This window comes from Excalfactoria chinensis, chromosome 2, assembly GCF_039878825.1.
Source record: "Excalfactoria chinensis isolate bCotChi1 chromosome 2, bCotChi1.hap2, whole genome shotgun sequence".
NCBI lineage: Eukaryota > Metazoa > Chordata > Aves > Galliformes > Phasianidae > Excalfactoria > Excalfactoria chinensis.
Genome location: NC_092826.1, coordinates 124,687,848 through 124,708,424, shown reverse-complemented (window position 1 = coordinate 124,708,424; position 20,577 = coordinate 124,687,848). Strand labels below are relative to the sequence as shown.

Here is a 20,577-nt window from a genome sequence, read left to right as displayed (position 1 = left end):
AGTTAACCTTATTCAGGTCTTAAAACAACACAAAACTAATTCAAAACTTGGCTGTTTTCACAGATGCTGTCAGCTCCTCTCTGCCTGAACTCCGGTATCAAGAATAACTGAACTCTTTTGCACATCTCCTTTAATTATTACTGCTATTTAAGAACATATATACACAACAAACAGCTATGTCATCTTATTTTAAGACCAAGCAGTAGAAATGTGTTAATAGTATTTTCACACGTACCGGGTATTCAGACTAGTAAACTGGACTGAGAATGTTACCTCTCTTCCCATTTATTTACCATCCAGAAGGAGTCAGAGAACCAACCATGGAGTTCACATGACAGCTTGGGAGTTTATAGCAAAAAACTACAATTTTATTCCTTAGTTCTGTCACACGTAAAGCAGAAGTGATTGTGACTTCCTTTCTTACAGTGTAAGCAGCAGAACTCAAGTCCCTCTGCTCTCAGAAGAAGAGTCAGCCCGCTGACAAAAATGATACACAGAACACGCCAGCTCCTGTGCTAAGCTGGAAACCAACCAACCGGTCTCAGTAATCCAAACAAATCCTGCATCGGCTGCTGTGACCGGCATCCTCCTGCTGCACAACCACAACAGGAAGTCTCCCTGCCTACCAGGCGACCTCAGCCAAACGACATTCAGGGAAAGGCAGGCAGGAGCCGAAATCACATGACAGCTGAGCTGTCCCCACACGCTGCTGCCTCCCAGTCCCAAACCCGGCTCAGCTACTGGCTGGCAATTTATCTAACTTGGGCATGGCAGAGACAACAGGAATTGAGAAGAGGAAGAAAGAGACAAAGCAACAACCAGGACAGAGGCTGGGACAGAACTCTGCAAAAAATAAAATAAAATAAAGTAAAATAAAATAATGGTAATAAAGAAGACAGGAGTTTTCAGTAGTCATCAGACTGCAGTAGGTGAGGCTGTTAGCAGGGTGCAAAGGACTGGGAAGCACGAGCACTGCGAGGTCCGAGGGGAGGGAGAAGGGAATAAAACTGGGAAGGGCTGTTCCTTGTCTCTACCAGTCATAACACAGGAAGTCACGGCGTAGGAAGTCTCACGTGAGGGAAAAGACAGACGGCGAGGCGCGGGATGACAGCCTGGGTCACATCAGCAACCACGCGGGCCTGCAGGCAGGGAAACGGCTCTGCGGGTGCCACGAGAGGCAGATGAGGACGGGGGCCAGCCAGGATCGCGGACACGAGCCCAAGGGACAGGGAACACGGGAAGAGGGCGCGGGCCCCCCACCCACTCACCTTGATGCACTGCGACATTGCAGCCGTGCCCGTCGCAGTAGACGAGCGGGTTCTCGGCCCAGCCCCTCTCGTCGGAGCACACGCAGCAGCCGCCGATCATCTCCTTCATGCTAGTGGAGAACTCGCCCTCCAGTGACACCGGCAGCAGCAGCGGCTCGCTAGAGACCATCTAAGGGTTAAACACACCGCCGTCAGCGCCGCACACGCACACACGCGCTTCGCCCCTGCCTGTCCGCTCCCTGCCGCCGTCCTCCCTCAGTCGCTCCGACGCCGCCGCCGCCACCACCGCCGCCACGGCGACGATTTCGGGCCCATGGCCGCGGGCCGAGCACCGCTCCTCGCCCCCCCCCCCCCCGCCCGACCCGGCGGTCGGGTGCGTCAGTCAGCGCGGGGCGGCCCGGCGGCGGCCGGCGGAGCGGGGCGGCGCGCAGCAGGCGGCGGGCAGAGCGGGCCGCGCGCAGGCGCACTGCGCGCCCCCGCGGGGAAGGCCCGGGCCCGGGCCTCCTCGCGATGGTTCGGAGCCGCCCAGGGAACGTGCGCGGCGGCCGAGCGCGCGCCCCCCCACCTCGGCTCCGACCGCCGCGCCGAGAGAGCGTGCGCGAGCGCGCGCGGGGCCCCGCCGGGCCCGCCCGCCCCTCGCTTCGCCTCGCCCGGCCGCCACCTGAGCGAGGGCCCGGCCCGGCCCGGCCAAGCGGCCTCGCGGCCCCGCACCCACCTCGGCGCGCTGCCACTCCGCCTCTGCCGGGCGCGCCATGTCGCCGCCGCCGCCGGGCGGGCCCCGGCCCCGCGCTCCCCGCGCCGCGGCCCGCTGCCGGGGCTGCTGGCGGGCCGGGCCGCGCCGAGCCGCCTCCCCGCGTAGCCCAGGCGAGCGCTGGCCGGGCGCCGCGCTGCCCCCCTCCCCTCGCGGCGCGGGGGCGGGGAGGTGGCAGACATGCGCCCCGCTCCCACCGCCATGTCGCCGCTCGTGCCCCCTTCAGGGGACTGACGGAGTCGCCCCCGCCGCTCCCTCCTCCCGCCCCGCGGACGCGGTTTTTACCGTCCCGTTCGTTAGCCCTGCGACGCGGCCGCGGGACCGGCGCGTTACCGCTCCCAACTTGTACGGCTCTGCCTCCGGCCCCTCAGCTGCGCACGCGGGAGCCGCGCGCTCCCGCCGCCCTCGCGCCGTTCCGCTCTCCGCTCCGTGGGGCCGCGGAACGGAGGCGCCGGCAGCCCCGAGCCGCTCTGCTGCCGCGGGGAAACGCGGGCTTCCACACAGCCGTCCCGCTGCGCTCGGAGCTGGCCGTTCCCTCCGGGAGGCTGGGAGGGATTTATCGATTTGGGGCCGGGGGGCATTGCTTTCTGCGGTGTTTTTATTTATTCCGAGGGGGTATTTTTTTTATCATTTTATTTAAGTGAAATACTGCGATTGTGTTTAAATGAAAAATTAACATTAGAAAATCGCAAAGCTGGTTGAGCAGATTCAGCCCATGCTGAGGACGGCCCTGAGCTCCAAGCAGGTCCCAAAGCTGCTGGCAGGGCTCTGTAGCACAGAAATGCACGCAGCCCTGCCCGGTCCTCCCTCACCCACCCCAGGGTCACTATGTATTTATTTTGTTTCTGTATTTGTGTTGGGCCAGGAAGCCCCCACTGCTTTATCTCTTGCCGTGCTAAAAGGCAGACACACGTAGAGTTTGTGCGGCGACCGGGTGCTTTTTGTGACAGTTTTGCAAGGCCAGCTCAGTCAATTCAGTATCTGCACAAATCACTGCTAAATGGTGTGCATTCCTGGACGCGGGGCTACCTGGACCTACACATATATATATGTTTTATACATTGTTAACTAACGTGTGTGGGAGCAGGAGGAAGGGATCCGGGTAAGGATGTGCCCAGCTCCACCCCCAAAGCTGCAGTGCAGGCAGGACAGCTCGGGTCACGCTCTTTTCTCTCCCTGAAAGTTTTAAGTGAAATTAGATAAATAGAAGAAGAATGGAGGGCAAAGGCAACCAGAGTGATGGAGGCAGCTTCCTCCGTGAAGGCCCAGCCCAGTGCAATTAGTGCAGCCATTTGGGACACACTGTAGCATTGCTCTGTAAATGCACGCTCAGATATCCCTGAGTTTAGACATTTTGAACACACAGGACAAAGAAAAAAAAAACAACAAACGGGGGGAGGATATCGGGATGTGGAACCTTTCAGCTTGAGTAAAATAATGCAGTTAGTGCTCCCAAAAAAAAGCCACCCCGCACAAAACCAGCCCATCTTAGCAGGGAAGAACACACATTTGAACTCGGAACTATTTGTATGATAAAACGTACAACGCCAGTTTTATTACTTTTAAGGCTTGTAAAATATATATATATATACTGAAAATTGCAGGTGGGAACAATTACTGAGTGAGGAAATAAAGCACCCAACAGCCCCCAGTGTTTTTAAAAAGGCAAATGATTTGAAGGTAGATGCACCTCCTGGCCCTTCCTCGTTCGTGTCAAGAAAATGACGTCTAATTTAAAAAGCATTCCCAATGATTCTGTTAACCCTGACAAGGGGGGGAAAAAAAATCACGGTACAGCAGCAAATCTGTCCTTTATTTCCCTGACAGGTAAATTAAAATAAATATCCTTTGGAAAGGAAAACATACGAAGTATATTTTAATTTGTTGGATGAATGTATACAGACAGTAAAGCTTGTAGCGCAACAAACGGTTGTACATTTTTATCGCTGCTTTTGGGGTGTTTTGGGGTTTTTTTTGTCTTTTTTTTAATTAATTGCAATGGTTTTCCTGCAGCTTCCTCTTTGAACAGCAACACGTGCAGCTCCTGGTAGCGCTGGGTTTGGGGCTTTTTTTGACGTTAGTGACTCTGAAATCCCATTTTTGGCTTTATAAAAACACATCGCTAAAGCAAGGAATGAATTCCTTTGCAACAACTTGATGAACGCCGCACCGAGGAATCAAGAAGAAATCCACCAGAAGCCCCCCCTGCATTGTCCTCAGACAGAAATATTTTACTCTGAGAGCATTTTAACACCAGCTTAGCGGTGAACAGCTTGAAACTTTGCTTTGGTCCAAATTCAGCCAAATCGAATACACTGAAATACTTCATCGAGGATTCGTTGTGATTTTTTGTGGCTTTCTGATCAGTTCTTTCTATAGAGAGAATGTAAATGAACGGAAAGAAACTCCACGACTCCCAGCTTATGGTGCTGCGTAATATTTGATGGGGAAATTTAGATAACCTCTGGATAGTTGCGTAAAACAATCATTTAGAGGAGACCTTTGAAATGCAAAATAGGAAAAGAAATGCATTACCACTAAATAAATACTGCAACCGCTAAGCCCATAACAGCTACGGAATCAGAAGGTAAAATCTTGTAGCGTATATGTTCTTATGATTGTAGTATTTAATAAGCGCTGACACCACACAGAAGGTCAATTTTCTGTTTGAAAAAAGAAGCCTGTCCTTCTTATAGTGATATATAAGAGATTAAAATAATTAGAGAGGAATATAATTCAGGGGGTAAGAATGAATAATTTCATTGTTAATCTAAATGCGAGGAGAAAAGCCAGTTCTGTTAAAAGGAACCTACAGAATCCAACAGCTGGACAAGTTTGGTTCTAACAAACATACAACAGGGTGATACGTATCCACATTTTGTTTAGATCTTTTTTAAGTAGAACTAACGCATAAATGAATGAAAATCACCCTTCCCACATGTAAAGCATTTTAAAAGGTAGGAAAACGTTAACACACAGCGCTGCGTGCCACTTCAGCTTCGTTAGCAAAAATAAAGAGGTATTCACCTTAAATTTTTTAGTACCCATTAATCACTTCCCACAGCAATGCTGGGATCTGCATACTTGCTTTAAATTGCGCTGCTTTTTCTCTACGGAGTGTACAATCACTGTAACTAAAGTGAATAAAACAAAGCAATGAACAAGCAGAAGTCTTTCCTTTACAGAGGCACATCATTGGTTGGATGTAAGCATCAGAGGAGTCCTCCACGAATAACAGAAAAAGCAGAGGTTTTACATAAAACGTGTGCTGTATTGGAAAACATCAGCTGACATCAGAGTTGGAATTGCCGAGTGGGAAAACTCACTTTACAGCTAATTCTTTAAAGCAAATTTCTCATCGCCATTTTTAGTCCATTTTCAACTTGTGACTTTGTTGGGAAAGCTTTGATCTTTACCTCTGTACAAAAGGACACACACTACACAGTGAGCGGATGCAACCGAGACCAGTAACTCGGAGGTTCTCAATATGTACAATAATACTTCCCCTGTTTATCTCTTTAAAATAGATTGATGCTCGTCTGCCTTTTGTTTCTGCGGGTTTAAATCATTAACGGTCTTCGTGGAAATACATCCTAATCGTGGGTCCCTGCTCCATTTCTGGGAAGGCAGCAGCAAAATGGTCACTCTACACAAAGCAGAATGCGACTCCTGCGTGCTGACCTTTGCACGTAGCGTGTTCTAAATGGCAGCCCGCCTCGGACCCAACAAATTATTTCTGTCCATGTTCAGTTAGGATGGATACGGCATGTCCACAACCCACAGTGAAGCGTCAATGCATCTTTATATGCTTACTCTTAAATTATACCAAGAAAGTAAAGTTTCCTTTCTATGCTTTAATGTAACAGTCAAATCTGTGTTTAACACCTACCCAAATGCAAGTTGCTGAGTAATTGGAACGTTCTAACACTTCAGATGCAGTGACTTCACCACGGGCAGCGTGCACACATGACACAGGTACAGGTAGCAGCACCAGGGGTCACGCTGACGCATCTCCTGCACACTGTACCCCTCCACATCTCGTGCTATTTTCTTTTGTGTGAGTGGAATGAGAAATTTCATAATTCCTCAGAGCAGAAAGGAAGGGGGAAGAATCCCACCAACTATTGTATTCATTTTCTTGGCTTTAAATGCATTATCACCTTTGGAGACTTTGGTAAATTCCACTTAGCAAGCAGCCATGGGTAGCAGTGGTGGTTTTCAAGTGCTGCTTCTGTTACTGGTGTTGGCATTTAAATGTTAATTTCCTACCGAGGTTTACAGTAAACACCAAACAAGGGATTTCCTTTGAGCGAACCATCTCAAACCAAAATTCTAAAGGGAAGGATCCTACACGGGATATTTTTAAGCAGTGTTTGCTTCCTCGTGAAAGACTTAACGTTCCCTAAGCGATAGAAGCTAAAAGATTTACACGTGACAGTTAATTTATAATTCTCTACATTAAAAAGACATTTAAACATTAACCACGTTTTTATGCGAGTCAAGTCGAAGTAATGACAACTACTGTATGATACAAAAGAACCTGAAATAAACTTCAAGCAAACCACATTGAATATTAACATCATGTTAAGCCCCAAAAAGCTGCATTAGTAAACTCTGGAATTTAGATTATATGCAACTTAAACATAATATCAGGCTTTTCTTTAAAGTGTACATCACTGCAAAGTTTGGATTTGGGGGACATACGTATTAATTGATTGCATTTTTATTAAATACGTTTACATAGCATCATGCCAAAGCCTTGCATTACTTTTCCTGCACAGGCATCCCTCAGCGTGGGATTTGCCAAATTAACATTCCATATAAATTAACAGCCTTTCCTCATGTTTGTGGCGTTACGATGAGCAGCGTGATACTGTATCATGTCACTGCTCACGTGTATTTCATTTCAATTTAGGAACTGTATCTGTGCTACCCGCCGTCTAGGAGAAATGACGTGCAGGATTTCCCATCAAATATCTTAAATACAGACCTATTTTAGGTGGATTCGTACAAACAAAACACATATCTAATATGGGCGTGGGAAAGGAAAAGCTGGTTTGGTATATGCTAAAGTAAATTGGAGTAAATCAACCGCATCCATGGGCTGTATCAGCAGCACTGCTCTGCTTTTCCCAGTACCATTTGGACACAACAATGTTACTTTTTTATTTAAAGTGTTTTCTTCTCAACAAGGGGCCACCACTTCCCAATCGCAAAAACACGCCCCAGAATATGTTAATTAATTGTATTGTGTCTCTGAAAGAAAAGGGGTTGCCAAATGCAATAAAAAAAAAAAAAAAGTCTTTGGATCAGAGAGCTCCGTTCCCACTGGTTACCATCTCATTTCAATTCCCCACATACGTACGTGGAAGAAATATATCTATGTAGGTTGTGACCATGAGGAACTGCCTCAGAGCGAAAGGCTGCCGTGGCCACGCTGGGATCTGGGCAGCCTCACGGTGCTGGAAGACGGAGGGTGAGAGCCTCGGCCCGCGATTTGTCACTCTTACGTGGGCACTGCAGAGTGGGGACCGCGGGTCGGTTTTATACCGTGCTACTTCCCCATTAAACGTAACAACGGCGCTCCTTTCCAATAGATAAACAAATAAATAAACTCCTCCGTGAAATACATCAACGTGTTCCACACAAATACAAAACAGAGAGCAACAAAGAATGGCAACGTGCAGTCTCTCCCTATATGTACTTATTTTTTCCATCTTCCCTTTCCATCAGACGGCTTTTAAATAGCGATATATTCTTTTAGTAACTACGAGGGCATTAAATGTCTTTCTGAATGACGCTTCCTAAATTTGCAGTTACCTTTTGAAAATCGCCAAACGGCAATTAACAGTAAACGCATCTCCGGAACACTCAGCAGGAGAGGGAAAAACCTCAACAAATAAAAGCTTTTTCTCCTCGATTTTAAAGTTATTGCTTTTAGATGCTACCGTGGTGGGGTTTTCTTATTAAAGATTTCCAGCCTCCTCAACTTCCCAGTCACAGAAATGCATTTTTCCCATCCGAACTACAGCGGGCTTTGATTTGGAGGAGTCCCACAAAGGAGCGGAGCTCACAAAGAGCGAAAGAGGAGTCCGGAGCTGTTATCTCAGACAATGCCCGCGAGCAGGCAACTTCCCGGGGGGCGGGGGGACTCACTGCTGAATTATTTGCAACGGTGATATTCATTAATATCATCCTTTAACTTCTTTTGCTCCTGACTCGTGAGCTTACAAAATCATCATTTGGTGCCGATACGTTAAAAAAAAGAGAAGAAAAACAAGACACCAACCCCAATCCTCCCAAACGCATTTCCACACACTGCCAACTAACTCGCTAAAAACCATCGCCGTTCTCCTACAAAAGGCTTCCTTACCGAAATCGCACTCTCTGGAAACCATTCCCCCCTCGCTAAAGGAAGCCCTTTCCGTGTCAATGCTCTTCACGAGCCAACGTGCGGGGGCACGTTTCTCCCGCAGCAGAGCGGGGCACTTGTTGGAAACCGCCTCAACATCGGGTCAGGCAGCTCTGCTACATGCGAACACATGAGAAAGTTCTGGTCGGAACGGCGTAGCAAAACTGTTCAATTCCTAATTATTTTTAGGGGAAGAAAAAAATAAAAAAATTAAAAATTAAAAAAAAGAAATTAAAAAAAAAAAAGAAGGAAAAAAAAAAGAGAGAAATGCTTTTCCTAGAAAACACTTTTTTTGTTGTTTTGGTTTGTTTTTTTTTAAGGCCAACATACAACAACCGCTTGAAAAACGGAAAGAGCGAAAAAAATCCAGCCTCGTGGTGCTTGTATGGAACGGGACAAGATTAATCTCCATTTTTATAAACAGACCATTACGACGAGTTCCTTCCAAACTTCTCTGGCTACGTTTACGATTTCAAACGCTGCGGCTCGGAGCGGTTCCTCTCCGTCCCTGCGAGCAGAGCTGCCCACCATCCGCCCACACACAGATGTTATTTACGCACGAGCCCGCCGCCGGAGCGGGGTTTTACCTTTGCAGTAACAGTGAGGTGCGGCCCCACAGGAGCACGGCGCTCCCGCACCGGAGCCGCCGCTCTGCCGGCTGCGGGCTGCCGGCCCGAGCTCCGCGGCCGCGCGGCGGGAGTCGCTCCGGTCTCCTCGGGCCGGAGGGCCCCGCCGGCTGCACGAACAATGGGAGCGCCCGCAGAGGGGCCCCGGCCGCTTCCTCGGGGCCCGTCCCCGCTCGCCCGGGCCCAGAGCGCTTCCTGCCCGGGTCCTCCGTCCTCCTCCGGCGCCTTCCCGCGGCCCCGGGACGCCCGGCTCCCCTCGGAGCTCCGTCGGCTCTCGCCGTTGCCGCCCGGGGCACCGCGGTTTTATCCTGCGGGCTACTCACCCTCACACTCTATCGCCCTCAGCGCAAAGCGTGCCGCGGGGCGAGCGGGACGGCCGGGCTGGCTCGCGGCCAGCCGCACTCCGAGCCTATCCCGGGGTCGGTGAGGCGGCCTATGGGAGCCGCGCGGCCCCGCTCGCCGCCCTGACCTCCTCCCGCCCCGCGTGCCGCGAGCGCAGCCGGCGGGAGGGGAGGCAGCACCGCGCGGCCCCACCTGGGCTGCAGTGCGCGCCGCTTCCCTTCAGGGGACGGTGCTGCGCACGGAGGGCCGCGCAGCATTGTTCTCCTGTGACCCCGGGTCCCCGCGCCGGGAGAGCGGCCCAGGAGAGCCGGGAGGGACGGGCGGGCGGATGGAGGACGAAGGAGGCCCGCTCTGCCGTGTCCCCCCCCCCGCAGCTCTCAGTCCCCTCGGGGAGCCCCGCTCGGTGCCGCGGGCCCCATCCTCCTCCCACACGGACGTTCCCTCGAGGCCGCGCTCCCCGCCTCGTACCGGGGCGGCGGATCGCAGCGCTCCGCTCCCCGCTCGTCCCGGCCGGGTTCGCACCGCTCGCACGTCTCGCTCGGGAGCGGCGTGTCTCCGCACAGCGGGACGCGGCGACGGACGGGACGGAGCGAGCGGAGCCGCGGCTCCATTTAAATAACTGCACAGCATTAGGATTTAACTTCCAACTGTTTACATCGCCGTGACTCGATCAGCGTCACGCGTGGCTTCCTTCGGGCCACCGAGGAGCGCCGTCAAGGAGCGGTGCAGCCGCAGCCCGGCGCAGCCCGCTCCCCGCTCTCGGCCTTTGTGCCGCTCCCGGCCCCCTCCCCTCTCCTTCCCTCTCCTCTTCCTGCGGCTCGGAGCGAGGAGCTGCCGTTGGCCCCCAGCCTTTCCTCGCACGCCGCCGCCGTTCGAACGCGGCGCGGTCGCTCCCCGCCCCCAGCGCCGTGAGCGCCGCCGCCACGGGACCGCCCCGCCCCGGAGCTGCGCCCTTCCCGGACGGGGCCGGGGGGGGGGGAGGGGAGCGGCGGGGGAGGGGGGCGTGCCGGGAGGCTCGAGCGCGGCACGAGCGCGGCCGGCGCAGGGCATTGTGGGTAGGCGAGCGGCCGGCGGCGGAGGAAGCGGTGGGAGGAGGGGAGGGGTCAAAGGTCAGCGGCCGCCGGCCCCAATGGCGGGCGGCGCCTCCGCGGGCGGGAGGGACCGGGCCGCGCCGCCCCAACTCCGCGCCCGGTTCCTCGGCGGCGCTTCGGGGCGGCGAGGCGCGGGACGGGACCGGGGCCGCCTTTGTTCCCCGGGGCTCGGCGCGGCGGCGCCTTTACCTTCCGCGCGCCCGTCCGCCGTGAGGTGCCCGCGGGGTCGGCGAGGTCCGCGGGCCGCTCCCGGCCGCTCCCCGCGCTGTGCGGCGTCAGGCGGAGCCACCCCGGCGCGGGGCCGCCAACTGCCCGACGCAGAGCGGCGGCTCCGAGCCGCGTCTGCACGTGTGGGCGCCGCGGAGCGCCTCGAAACGGTGAAACGGGACGAGCCGGGCGCAGAACGAGGCCGGGGCCGGCCCTGCCCGGAGCTCCAACACAAACAAATACGCGCATCCCGTAGAAACATCGCTCGGGAAGTTTAAAGGGAAACAGCCCCCGGGCGGAACCCGGCGGCTGGATGCGGAACCCGGCCGTGTTGCGGTGCCTCTTCCTCGCACAACGGCCGCTTTGCCGCGCTGTGCTTGGGCTCGTTCCGGTTTGTTGGTTGTTGGTTTTTTGTCGGCGGTGGGTTTTTTCCCCCCCCCCAAGGCCGGGCAGACCCCGCTCTGAGCTCCCCACACATCCCGGTGGTGGCCCCAGGGCGCCGCCCCCCTTCCAGCCCCAAACCTCGCTTTAATCTGATTACGACGGGATCTGCTGATACCGTGAATATCTGAGATGATCGTGGGCTCTCGGGGAGCGGGGCGTTCTGTGCTCCCGTTCCCATCCCTCAGCGGCATCCCCTGGGCAGCTGGAAAATGAATGCAGAGGTGCCACCCCCCCTCCCCCCCCCCGGTGCGGCCGTTCTATTTCCTAGGGCCGCGCTGCGACCGCGGGGTAAATAAATAAGGAATGACGGGGGGTGGGGGGGAAGGAGGCAGGAAGAGAGGGGCTTTTCTTTGATAGCGCTTGATTGGAATCGAAGCACTTTAGGGCTGTAAACATTCTGTATTTATCCAGCACACATCAGCGGGCGTTGTTTTATCACCGTCGTAATGACGGTGTCTTTTGGGGTGAGTGATGGCAGCGATAAGGGACGCTCCTGGCCCGACTCGTCACGCTGCGCGGCGGTGGGAGATCGCAGCCCGTCCGTCCCCAAGACCCGGGCTGAGTGGGGCGGCATCGCTGATTCGGGGCTGCCCAGAACCTCGGATTCCCCCCTCTCCAGGCTGCGGCGCGGGTTGGGGACGCAGATCCCCGGTACAGAAATTCAGAGCGATCACCTCCGTGCGGGACGGGCCCCCGTTTCCCAGAGCTCGGTGCTGTACCTTTGCCTAATTAAAAATGCAAACTTTTGGGAGCCTTTCCGAACAAAGCCGCTCCAAATCCCCTTTACGTCCAAGGATTTGCAAATTTATAAAGGCTGCATTGAATTCAGCGTGGGTCAAGGGGCAAAAAAAGGGTAGGAGGTCACCGCGTTTTGATTATGGGTCAGTAAACAACATGGCATGGAGTATGCGGCCAGAAACTCCTGCGGAAAGTGTCCTAAAGCTGCGGGAGCGCCGAGCTCAGGCAGAGCCTCAACCCGCCGTGATTGTGAATCGCACCGAATTCTCACGTGCGGGGGATGCCCCGGCCCCCTCCGAGCATCACAACTTACACAGCGCTCCGCGGAACTGCACGGCGCTGCTTTGTTTGCAAAGGGGGAAAAGGAGGAAGGAAAAATATTAATGATAGTAATAATAAGAAAAGAAAAGGAGCCCTGCAACTCCTGGACACGACGGTGCGATGATTTTTGTTCAGGCCGATATTCGGCATTTCTTTGTCCTACGTATTTAGGAGATTGAGTTGAACATTCGCGTTTGTTGTCACAGCGGAATTTACGGCGATTTTTAAGTCCTACAGTCACATTTGGCTGACTTTAAAATAGCAGAAGGATCCCATTATACTGTTCTTTGACCCCATTATATTTACGTTCCCGGCCCTTTGTGATAGCCCCTGGCTGCTCGCTGCTCCTCCCCGAGCGCGGTGCTCACGGCGGGCTCTGGGAGCGGGGATCAGAGGAGTTCTCCTTCGGAGCATTTATTTCTGCCCAAGTCGTGAAAGCAAATGGTTTATTTACGGCTCGTCAATACCTGAAGACGCGGCCCAGCACTTAAGAAACGATCATTAATTATGATAATTCTCGAATAGGGCCGCAGTTCCTGGGTGGAAATGCAGACGGCCTGAAGGGCTGCCCTGAAGGTTCCCGAAGCGCTCTCCCATCGGCACAGCTGCCGGTGGGCATCGCTGCTGCATTTCCCACTGAGCGCTCCGCGGTGTGTGTGTGCCGAGCCGCTGCGGGGGGAAGAGGTCAGCAGGAATTGCGACGGTATTTAAACATCAGCGTTCTGTGAAAATAAATCAAACCATCGCATAAAGGCGAATTTCCAGCGCGACGCGTAGTTTGTACCCGCAACGCCGCGGTGAAGCGCTTCCCTGCGAGCGTGTGGATTTGAACACGAGTTTACAAAAATGAAAGCATGCGATTTATAGAAAATGGGAATAGGTCTGCAGCGGGATAGCAGCGATATTCTTTTTCTCTTTATTTTCTAATGAGGTTTCTACTCCGGGCGGACGGCTCCGGGGCTGGAACACCGCTCAGTGCAGAGTGCAGATCGCGCATTGCACGCTGCTCAGCGTGAAAAGGAGCGCGGCTGATTGATGGTGTGTGTGTGTGTGTGTGTGTGTGCCCGGACACACCACCCCGGAGCCTTGTGTGTGTGTGTGTGTGTGTTTGTGTGTGTGTGTGTGTGTGTGTGCTCGGCCCGAGAAGGCACCTCCGCGTCCTCCTCCCAGGAAACGTGGTGCAGACAGCGGCCTTTCGTCGTGGGCATCTGTGATCGCGGGCAGGGTGACACCGTCCGTAAAATTAACAAAGGAACTCCCCGGCGTCTGGGAGCCCCGCACACACAGCCGGGTCTGCACACACACGGATGTGGACACACGGACACACGGACGTACACGCGGGCTCCGGGCGAGCCAGAGATCCCACAACTTTTCACGTAATTGACACCAGACACCCTTAATTGTTCATTTTAATTCTTTTGGCTGGCGTTCACGTTACCGATCCCAGCCGCAAACGGCGGTCGCTATCGATCGCAATCCCCCTTGTGCCTGCAAACCCATCCGGAAGCCCCCGGCCCTTCGTGTGCGTGCGCGCGGGGCCCGGGGCCCTTTCTCGGGGTCTCCCGGCGGGGCCGGGGCCGAGCCCGGATGCTCACCGCGCCGGGGGAGCGCCGGGCCGGGTCGGGCCGGGTCCGCACCGCCGCAGGGAGAGGAGGACTGCGGAGAGCGGGCAGAGGCGTGCGGGGTGAAGGAGTGCGGGGCTGGGTGCTGGTGTGGGTACGGGTGGACGTTTCCTAGGAGTTCTGCCGCCTTCCTCCCCTTCCACACGGGGCTCCGACCCCAGCCAGCGGCCGTGGCCGTACCTTTCAGAACGCGAAGGGTGTGCGGACAGCAGCCGCTGCTTCCCGGCGTTTGGTAGGGGCGGAATTACACCAACAGAAATCACGCATTTTGGAAATAACAGCCGGGCTGTCACCGCAGGGTGTGTGTGCCTCTGTGTGTCCCCGCGGGGATTTCAGCGGGGACCGAACCGCCCAGCTCCGGGCAAATAAAGGACCTCGGGGCTCATCGCGTTTTGTTGTTGGTGGTGTGTGTGTGTGTGTGTGTGTGTTTTTATTATTATTATTATTATATATATATATATTTGTAATGTCTTCTGAAAAGCTCTCTCGGAGTTCACTGCTCCCTCACTGTTGACTCCATCGCCTTAACCTTAAAGCAGGGGGAGGAGAGCAGCGGGAGGGGGTGGGGGTGTTGGCAGCATATAAGTACATCAGGAGGAATTTTTAAACGCCCGTATTGTCTCTCCCTCTACAAACACCACGAGGGTTTCCGTCCCACGCGGTCAGCGCGTTCCCCCGCGACTCCGCCGCCGCCCCCGGGTCCCTCCCGGCCGGGCCACAGCGCGGAGCCGGGGGCAGAGCCGCGGGCGGGGGGAGCGGCGGAGGCATTGTTCGGCCGCGGTGGGGCCGCGCGGCGCGGGATGCGCCCCGGAGCCTCTCCCGTTCGGGGGCCGCGATCTAATCGGCTCTAGCTCTGGTTTCCTGGATGGGAAAGCTGCCCTTAGATTTCAAAGGGAAGAAGTAGACATCGCGGGCCGGGCACACATGGATTAAGTTGAACGGCGGCGATTACATCTGCGCTGAGAGCAACAGTAGTTCGAGGCTGACTTCAAACCTCAGCCCGTGACTCGGAGGCTCTCTGCCATAGACTTCCTCAATTTCCGGATGCGCTGCTCGAAATTCCCGACTCGCTCTCGAATTCCTGCGGCACGGGGGGATCGCGTGCTTCCCCCTCGCCGAGCCTTTTTCGGGGGGATGATGCCCTTTATTTTGGCTGTACCTGACGAAGTAACGCGACCTCCCCTCACCGTATCGCCAGCCCATGGAGTGGATATTGACAGTCGGGATTGAAGCTTTTTTTTTTTTTTTTTTTTTTTTTTTTTTGCTTTTTTTTTTCCCTTTCTCTATTTTTTTTTTCCCTTTCCCTTGCCAAGCCCCAGCACTCCGGGATGTGTCATTCCCCTCGCGGATACGTGTGACTCCGGGCCACACGGCCGTGCCCGCAGCTGAGCTCACACCGCGAGCATCACTTGGACGTGACACGGAGCGGCGTGTGGCGGGGCAGCGAGTCCGGAACCATCGCTCCTCGCACTACAGTAATTCCGCATTCCCAAGAAGAGGTTAAACCTTCACGTTGATGTTAAGGGGCTGCTCCCATGGAACACCGCACGGCCGCGGAGGTGCCGCCCCGGCCCGGTCATGCCCAGCTCGGGGCAGCCGCTCCGTAGCCCCTCGCAGCCCCGCTCACGGTGCGCGCAGCGCTCGGTGTTGTTACGTAGAGCCCTGGAAGCACCTGGGGTATTCCGCCTTCTCCTTCCTCCGCTGGAAGCAATCGGCGCACAGCAATCCCGACGAGGGCTCCGGGACCGTAGCACAACGCAGCTCGCCATCCGGCACGGTTAACCGGGGGAAGTGTGCGCCTTTCTGCCTTCTCTATGCTTTGTTACGGGGCTGACGGCAGCCCGCGTCCTCCTCCCCCTCCCGCAATATTCGAACCGCGGCTCCGAGCGCTCGGGCAGCGAGGGGCGCGGGCAGCAAAATAGCCCCGGCTGCACAGAGCGAACTGCACAGGAGAGGAAAATCGGAGCGGCCCGCACATGTAAGTATTCCTCGCTCCGAGCCTTGAAGTTGGGAGCGCCGGGCCCGGGGCGCGGAGCCGCACAATGAGCGGCGAACGCCGCTGCCGAACGGCCGCGTTCGCGGAGGATCTCCCACCGCCGTGCTCACACTTCCGTCCCTCACACTCAGGGCGTGCACAAAAGAGCAACGTTGGTCCGAAATAGCCTAAAAAAATACACGAAACGCTACGAAAAAGCACCGAAATCCTTCGTGCGGAGCCAGCGAGGAGCAAGCCGGAGAAGTCGGAGCGTGCTGGAGCCCGGATTGTTTAATAGAAAGATTTATCTGCGAACTGTATTATTTACTTTGGGAGGGGAGGCGGCGGTATGAGGGTATGCTAATTAGCGGGAGATTTTTGGGGGGAAGGGGTGGAATATCAATTTTTATTGCATCACCTGTCAGGAGTGTCCAATCAGCGTTGGCTTTAGGGGAATTAATTGATGAAGGTGTCTCCGGACGAGCTCACTTCACTCTGTCATTTTATTTGTAGCTAAAGCAGCGGCGGGAATAGCAGCTGCATTGCTTTTCTCTTCCTCCCTTCACATTCCATTATCATAGTTTCCAATGGAAAAGCAGGGAATGAAAGGGAACAGGTACTGATCTGCGGCAGCAACTTAGAGAAACACTTTGGCAAAGCAGATTTGGAAGATTACATATCGATTGTAGCCTCACGGTGGTGCTTTTTGGTTGCTTTTGTTGCTTTTTTCTTTTTTTAACTTATTTTTATTTTTGATATTTTATCTAAAGTTTGGCACTTCACCCACCAGGAATAGCAGCAGCCTTTGTTGCGCTGTGTTAGCAGGATGCCTTGAGACAAATACAGCATCTGGCCGAGGATTGTGTGTGTGTGGCTTTTTCTTTTTTTTTTTTTTTTCTTTTTTTTTTCTCTTTTTTTTTTTTCCTTTTTTTTTCTTTTTTTTTTTTTTTCTTTTTTTCCCCCCTTCTCTCTCTCTCTCCGCAAATGCCGGGAATGATTTAATTCGCGAAATGGGAGACCTGAAGTCGGGGTTTGAAGAGGTGGATGGCGTGCGGCTCGGCTACCTCATCATTAAAGGAAAGCAAATGTTTGCACTCTCCCAGGTTTTCACCGACCTGCTCAAAAACATCCCGCGGACCACCGTGCACAAGCGAATGGATCATTTGAAAGTCAAAAAGCACCACTGCGACCTGGAGGAGTTGAGGAAACTCAAAGCCATCAACTCCATCGCGTTCCACGCCGCCAAATGCACGCTCATCTCCAGAGAGGACGTGGAAGCGCTCTACACCTCCTGCAAGACCGAGCGGGTCCTCAGGACAAAGCGGCGGAAGCTCGGCCGGGCCCTGGCGGGCGCCGAGCTGCGGCCGGAGCGGGCGCCCGCCGACCCCTTCCGCGGCTTCTGGAAGGAGAACAAACTTTGGCTGGGTTTGAATGACTCTCCCCGGCCGCTGCTGCCAATCAGGCGGAAAGCTCTGCGGCCGGGGGCCGCGGCCCTGCTGCCGGCCTCCCATCTACCTCACCTTTTTAGTAAATACACTGGCCACGGCTACCCGGAGCTGGCCCGGGCGCCCCGCAAACCCCCCGGCGGCTATGAAACGGCCGCGGGCGGCTGCGCTCCCCTCCGCGCCCGCCGCCCTCCCGCCGCCCGCCCCCCGCCCGCCGCCGCCACGGCGCGGCCTCGGCTCCCGGCCGCCGGGCCCCCGCCCCTGCCCCTGCCCGCCCGCTGCCGCCGCCGCCGACACGGGGCCGCCGCCGCCGCCGCCGCCGCCGCCGCCGCCGTCGCCGCCGTCGCCGCCGCGCTGGGCCCCCCCCGGCGGCCCCTGGCCCTGGCGCGGCCCTGTCGGCCCCGCGGCACCCCGCGGCTGCCTCTGCCGCTGCCGCGCGGCTTCGGGCCGCCGCCTTCGTCCGCCTTCGCCGAGAGCGGCAGCAGCGACTCGGAGTCCAGCTGCTGCTCCGGCCGCGCCGCGCACGACTCGGACTGCGGCTCCAGCCCGTCCAGCTCCAGCGAGGGCAGCTCGGAGGAGGAGGACGAGGAGGAGGAGGACGAGGAGGGCAGCGGCGGCTCGGACTCCAGCGAGGGCAGCTCGGAGGAGGAGGAGGAAGAGGAGGAGGAGGAGGAGGAGGAGGAAGAGGAGGAGGAGGAGGAGGACAGCACCTCGGACTCCGACTCCAGCTCGGTCTCCAGCCAGGTCTCGGTGCAGAGCATCCGCTTCAGGCGCACCAGCTTCTGCAGCCCGCCCGCCGTGGTGCACGCCAACTTCTTGTACCATCTGGCCGCCGCCGCCGCCCCCCGGCCCCCGGCTCCGGCCCCGACGGATCCCGGCGGGCCTCCCGCCCTCCGCCGCGCCGCGGGCTGCGTGAAGCCGGAGCTGCCCGAGGAGTGGGGCCGGCCCGGCTGGGGCCCGGCGCTGCGCTGCCCCGGCGGCCCTGGGAGCTGCTTCGCGGAGATAAGGGAGCGGAGGGCGGCCGAGATCACATTCCCACACTCTGAATTTCCCAATAACGCCAAGAGTACTGACCTAACAATTAACTGCGTTGCAAAGGGGGCCTCTTCACCTAGCCCAAAGACAAACAATGCATTTCCACAACAAAGAATACTCAGAGAGGCAAGGAAATGCCTTCCAGCAACTACTACACACTGTGCAGATAACAATACAATAGCTGCTAGGATCTTAAATAATGATTCTTCATCAGCGGCTGCGAATTCCGAAAAAGATTCCCAAATCCCTCATTGTATTGAATTTGCCACGGATTTGCCCTCGTTACGGACCGACCCCGCGGAGGACGCCGCCTCTCCGGGGGCTGCGGAGCCGCGGAGCGCTGAGCCGGAGGCCGAGGCGCTGCCCTTCCCGCACCGCGTCCGCATCAAAACCGAGGAGGAGGCGAGCGGCAAGGACGGGCCCGACCCTCCGCCCCACGAGCTGCGGTGTGAGTGCAATGATCCCGAGGAGGAGCGTCGCGGCGTGACGGAGGGCAGCGAGCAGGACGCTTTAGGAACGGCCAAGGAGGATTCTGCATGCACTGAGAAAGAAACCACTTCCTTCCCCCCGCTGACTCAGAGTCAGGGCCTCTCATGCACTTTAGGTACTCCAAAACCTGAGGATGGGGAGTATAAATTTGGAGCGAGGGTGAGAAAGAACTACAGGACGCTGGTTCTGGGCAAGCGGCCCGCGCTGCAGCCTCCTCCACTCAAACCAAATCTGAAATCGGCGCGGAGCCCGCGGCCCGCAGGTAAAGCCGAGCCCGAAGGAACACTGGACGATCTCACGGCCAACAATAGGCGCAGAAGGGTAGCCGGCAATGTAGCATCAGCGGTGAAAAGGCCGTTTAATTTCATGGCAAATTTTCCCTGTCCACCGTCGCTAATTATTGGCCATGACGGGGATTTGTTGCCAGCTTACTCCTTAAGCACCACTAAGGACTCGCAAGCACCTCACAGGGCCCATCCCGTGTGGAAATGGCAGCTGGGCGGCTCTGCAATACCTCTCCCACCTAGCCACAAATTCAGGAAATTTAATTAATAAAATACTTTGGAAAATCTTTGCTGGAACCACCTCTCGGTCTGTGCGCTGCGTGAGCTCGGCAGGAAGGTTCGTGCGGCCCTTAACGCCGCGCAGCGCTGGCTGCTGGGATCCGTCGTGTCGTTTGTGAAGACAGAACCCGGATTACCGTTTTCTTTCCTTGTTCCGACAGTGGTTTTGGTTTTGGTTTGGTCGGGTCTTTTTTGTTTTTCTTTTGTTTTTTTTTGTTTTTGTTTTTCCTGTTACATTTGGGTATTTTTTTGTTACATTCCACAGAGTACTTCAGGCAAAGACTCAACTCAACTCAGTTACGCCGGTAGAGCTGGAACACTTTACTGTTTGAATGCTAATAATGCACCAGTACCTCAATTCAACTGCTGCAAATAAATGTCAAAAGGTTGAATAATAAATACTAGAATGAGCCATTAAATTTATGCACTAGATTTCGAACATGGCAGTCTAACTGTTAATTCAGTTCAAGTTTGTGAAGTGCCACGGCCGCACAGGAGGGCTGGCCGCACCTCGGCGCTCGGAGCGGGGCGGTGCGGTGCCCTGGGCCCACAGAGCTGCGCTCAGCCCCTGGGGAAGGCGGGGGCAGAGAGCAGCTCGAAACGGGGGATTGCAGCGCGGGGAAAGGGCGTCCTTTCTCTCGCACAGCCCCTCGTTGCGATTGGAAGCCTTTTTGTTTCACCCAGAGGTCTTAAATAAGGTTACTGTTACCCGCTCACGTCGTGCCGAAGCTGCGCTCCGAACGTGCCCCTGCAAACTCGCCCGGCGCTCAGAGCCCTGCCCGGCCCGCGGCGATTTATGGGCAACCCCGCGCGGGCCGCAGGAAATAGCGAAGCAGTAAATGCGGCTCAGAGAGAGCGGAGCGAGGGGCCAGGAGTGGGAACAGCGCAGCAAACGCGAACCCCTCGCTGCTCGTGGCTCTCCGGCCCTGAACTCGGGCTCTGCAGCCTCGGTGTCCTCAGCCCCGAACCCCGGCGCTGTCGGTTTTTGTTTCCAGGCCGTCCTCTCTATGTAGCAGAAACGTTTCTACCGCACGTGACAATCAGAGGCGATTATCTCTATTTGCACTTAATATCGAAATAGTGGAGCGGGCGGGGGCGAGGGCCTCGCCTCGGAGAGACATGCCGGTATAATATATTGTGATGATGGAAGCGGTAAATCAAAATGATGGAAAATTTGCACTGTTGAAAAGCATGCTTTAGCTTTATTTTCAATTAAAAACACTGTTTAAAAATTCCTGATTCCCTACA

At 55.6% G+C, this 20,577-nt stretch overlaps 2 protein-coding genes across 5 annotated transcripts in view; one reads left to right on the top strand and one right to left on the bottom strand.

Annotated features, from left to right (window-relative positions):
- MLLT10 (MLLT10 histone lysine methyltransferase DOT1L cofactor) overlaps window positions 1–9,038 on the bottom strand; it is a 121,497-nt gene extending 112,459 nt beyond the window's left edge. For 2 of the 4 annotated variants that reach the window (XM_072330365.1, XM_072330360.1), the window contains exons 1-2: window positions 1,984–2,088; window positions 1,269–1,437 (exon numbers count right to left, since the gene is read on the bottom strand). In XM_072330365.1, coding sequence (XP_072186466.1) covers window positions 1,269–1,437; window positions 1,984–2,022 — 208 coding nt within the window. In that variant the 5' untranslated portion in view covers window positions 2,023–2,088. Of the gene's footprint in view, window positions 1–1,268; window positions 1,438–1,983; window positions 2,089–2,304; window positions 2,523–9,018 lie in introns of those variants that run through there. The other 2 variants (XM_072330362.1, XM_072330361.1) reach the window with 2 other exon arrangements.
- A 6,131-nt stretch (window positions 9,039–15,169) lies between these two features.
- On the top strand, window positions 15,170–20,369 carry SKIDA1 (SKI/DACH domain containing 1). The gene is made up of 2 exons (XM_072329015.1): window positions 15,170–15,800; window positions 15,950–20,369. The coding sequence occupies exon 2, from the start codon at window positions 16,808–16,810 to the stop codon at window positions 19,316–19,318; it is 2,511 nt and encodes an 836-aa protein (XP_072185116.1). The 5' UTR covers window positions 15,170–15,800; window positions 15,950–16,807; the 3' UTR covers window positions 19,319–20,369.
- Window positions 20,370–20,577: the final 208 nt, after the last annotated feature.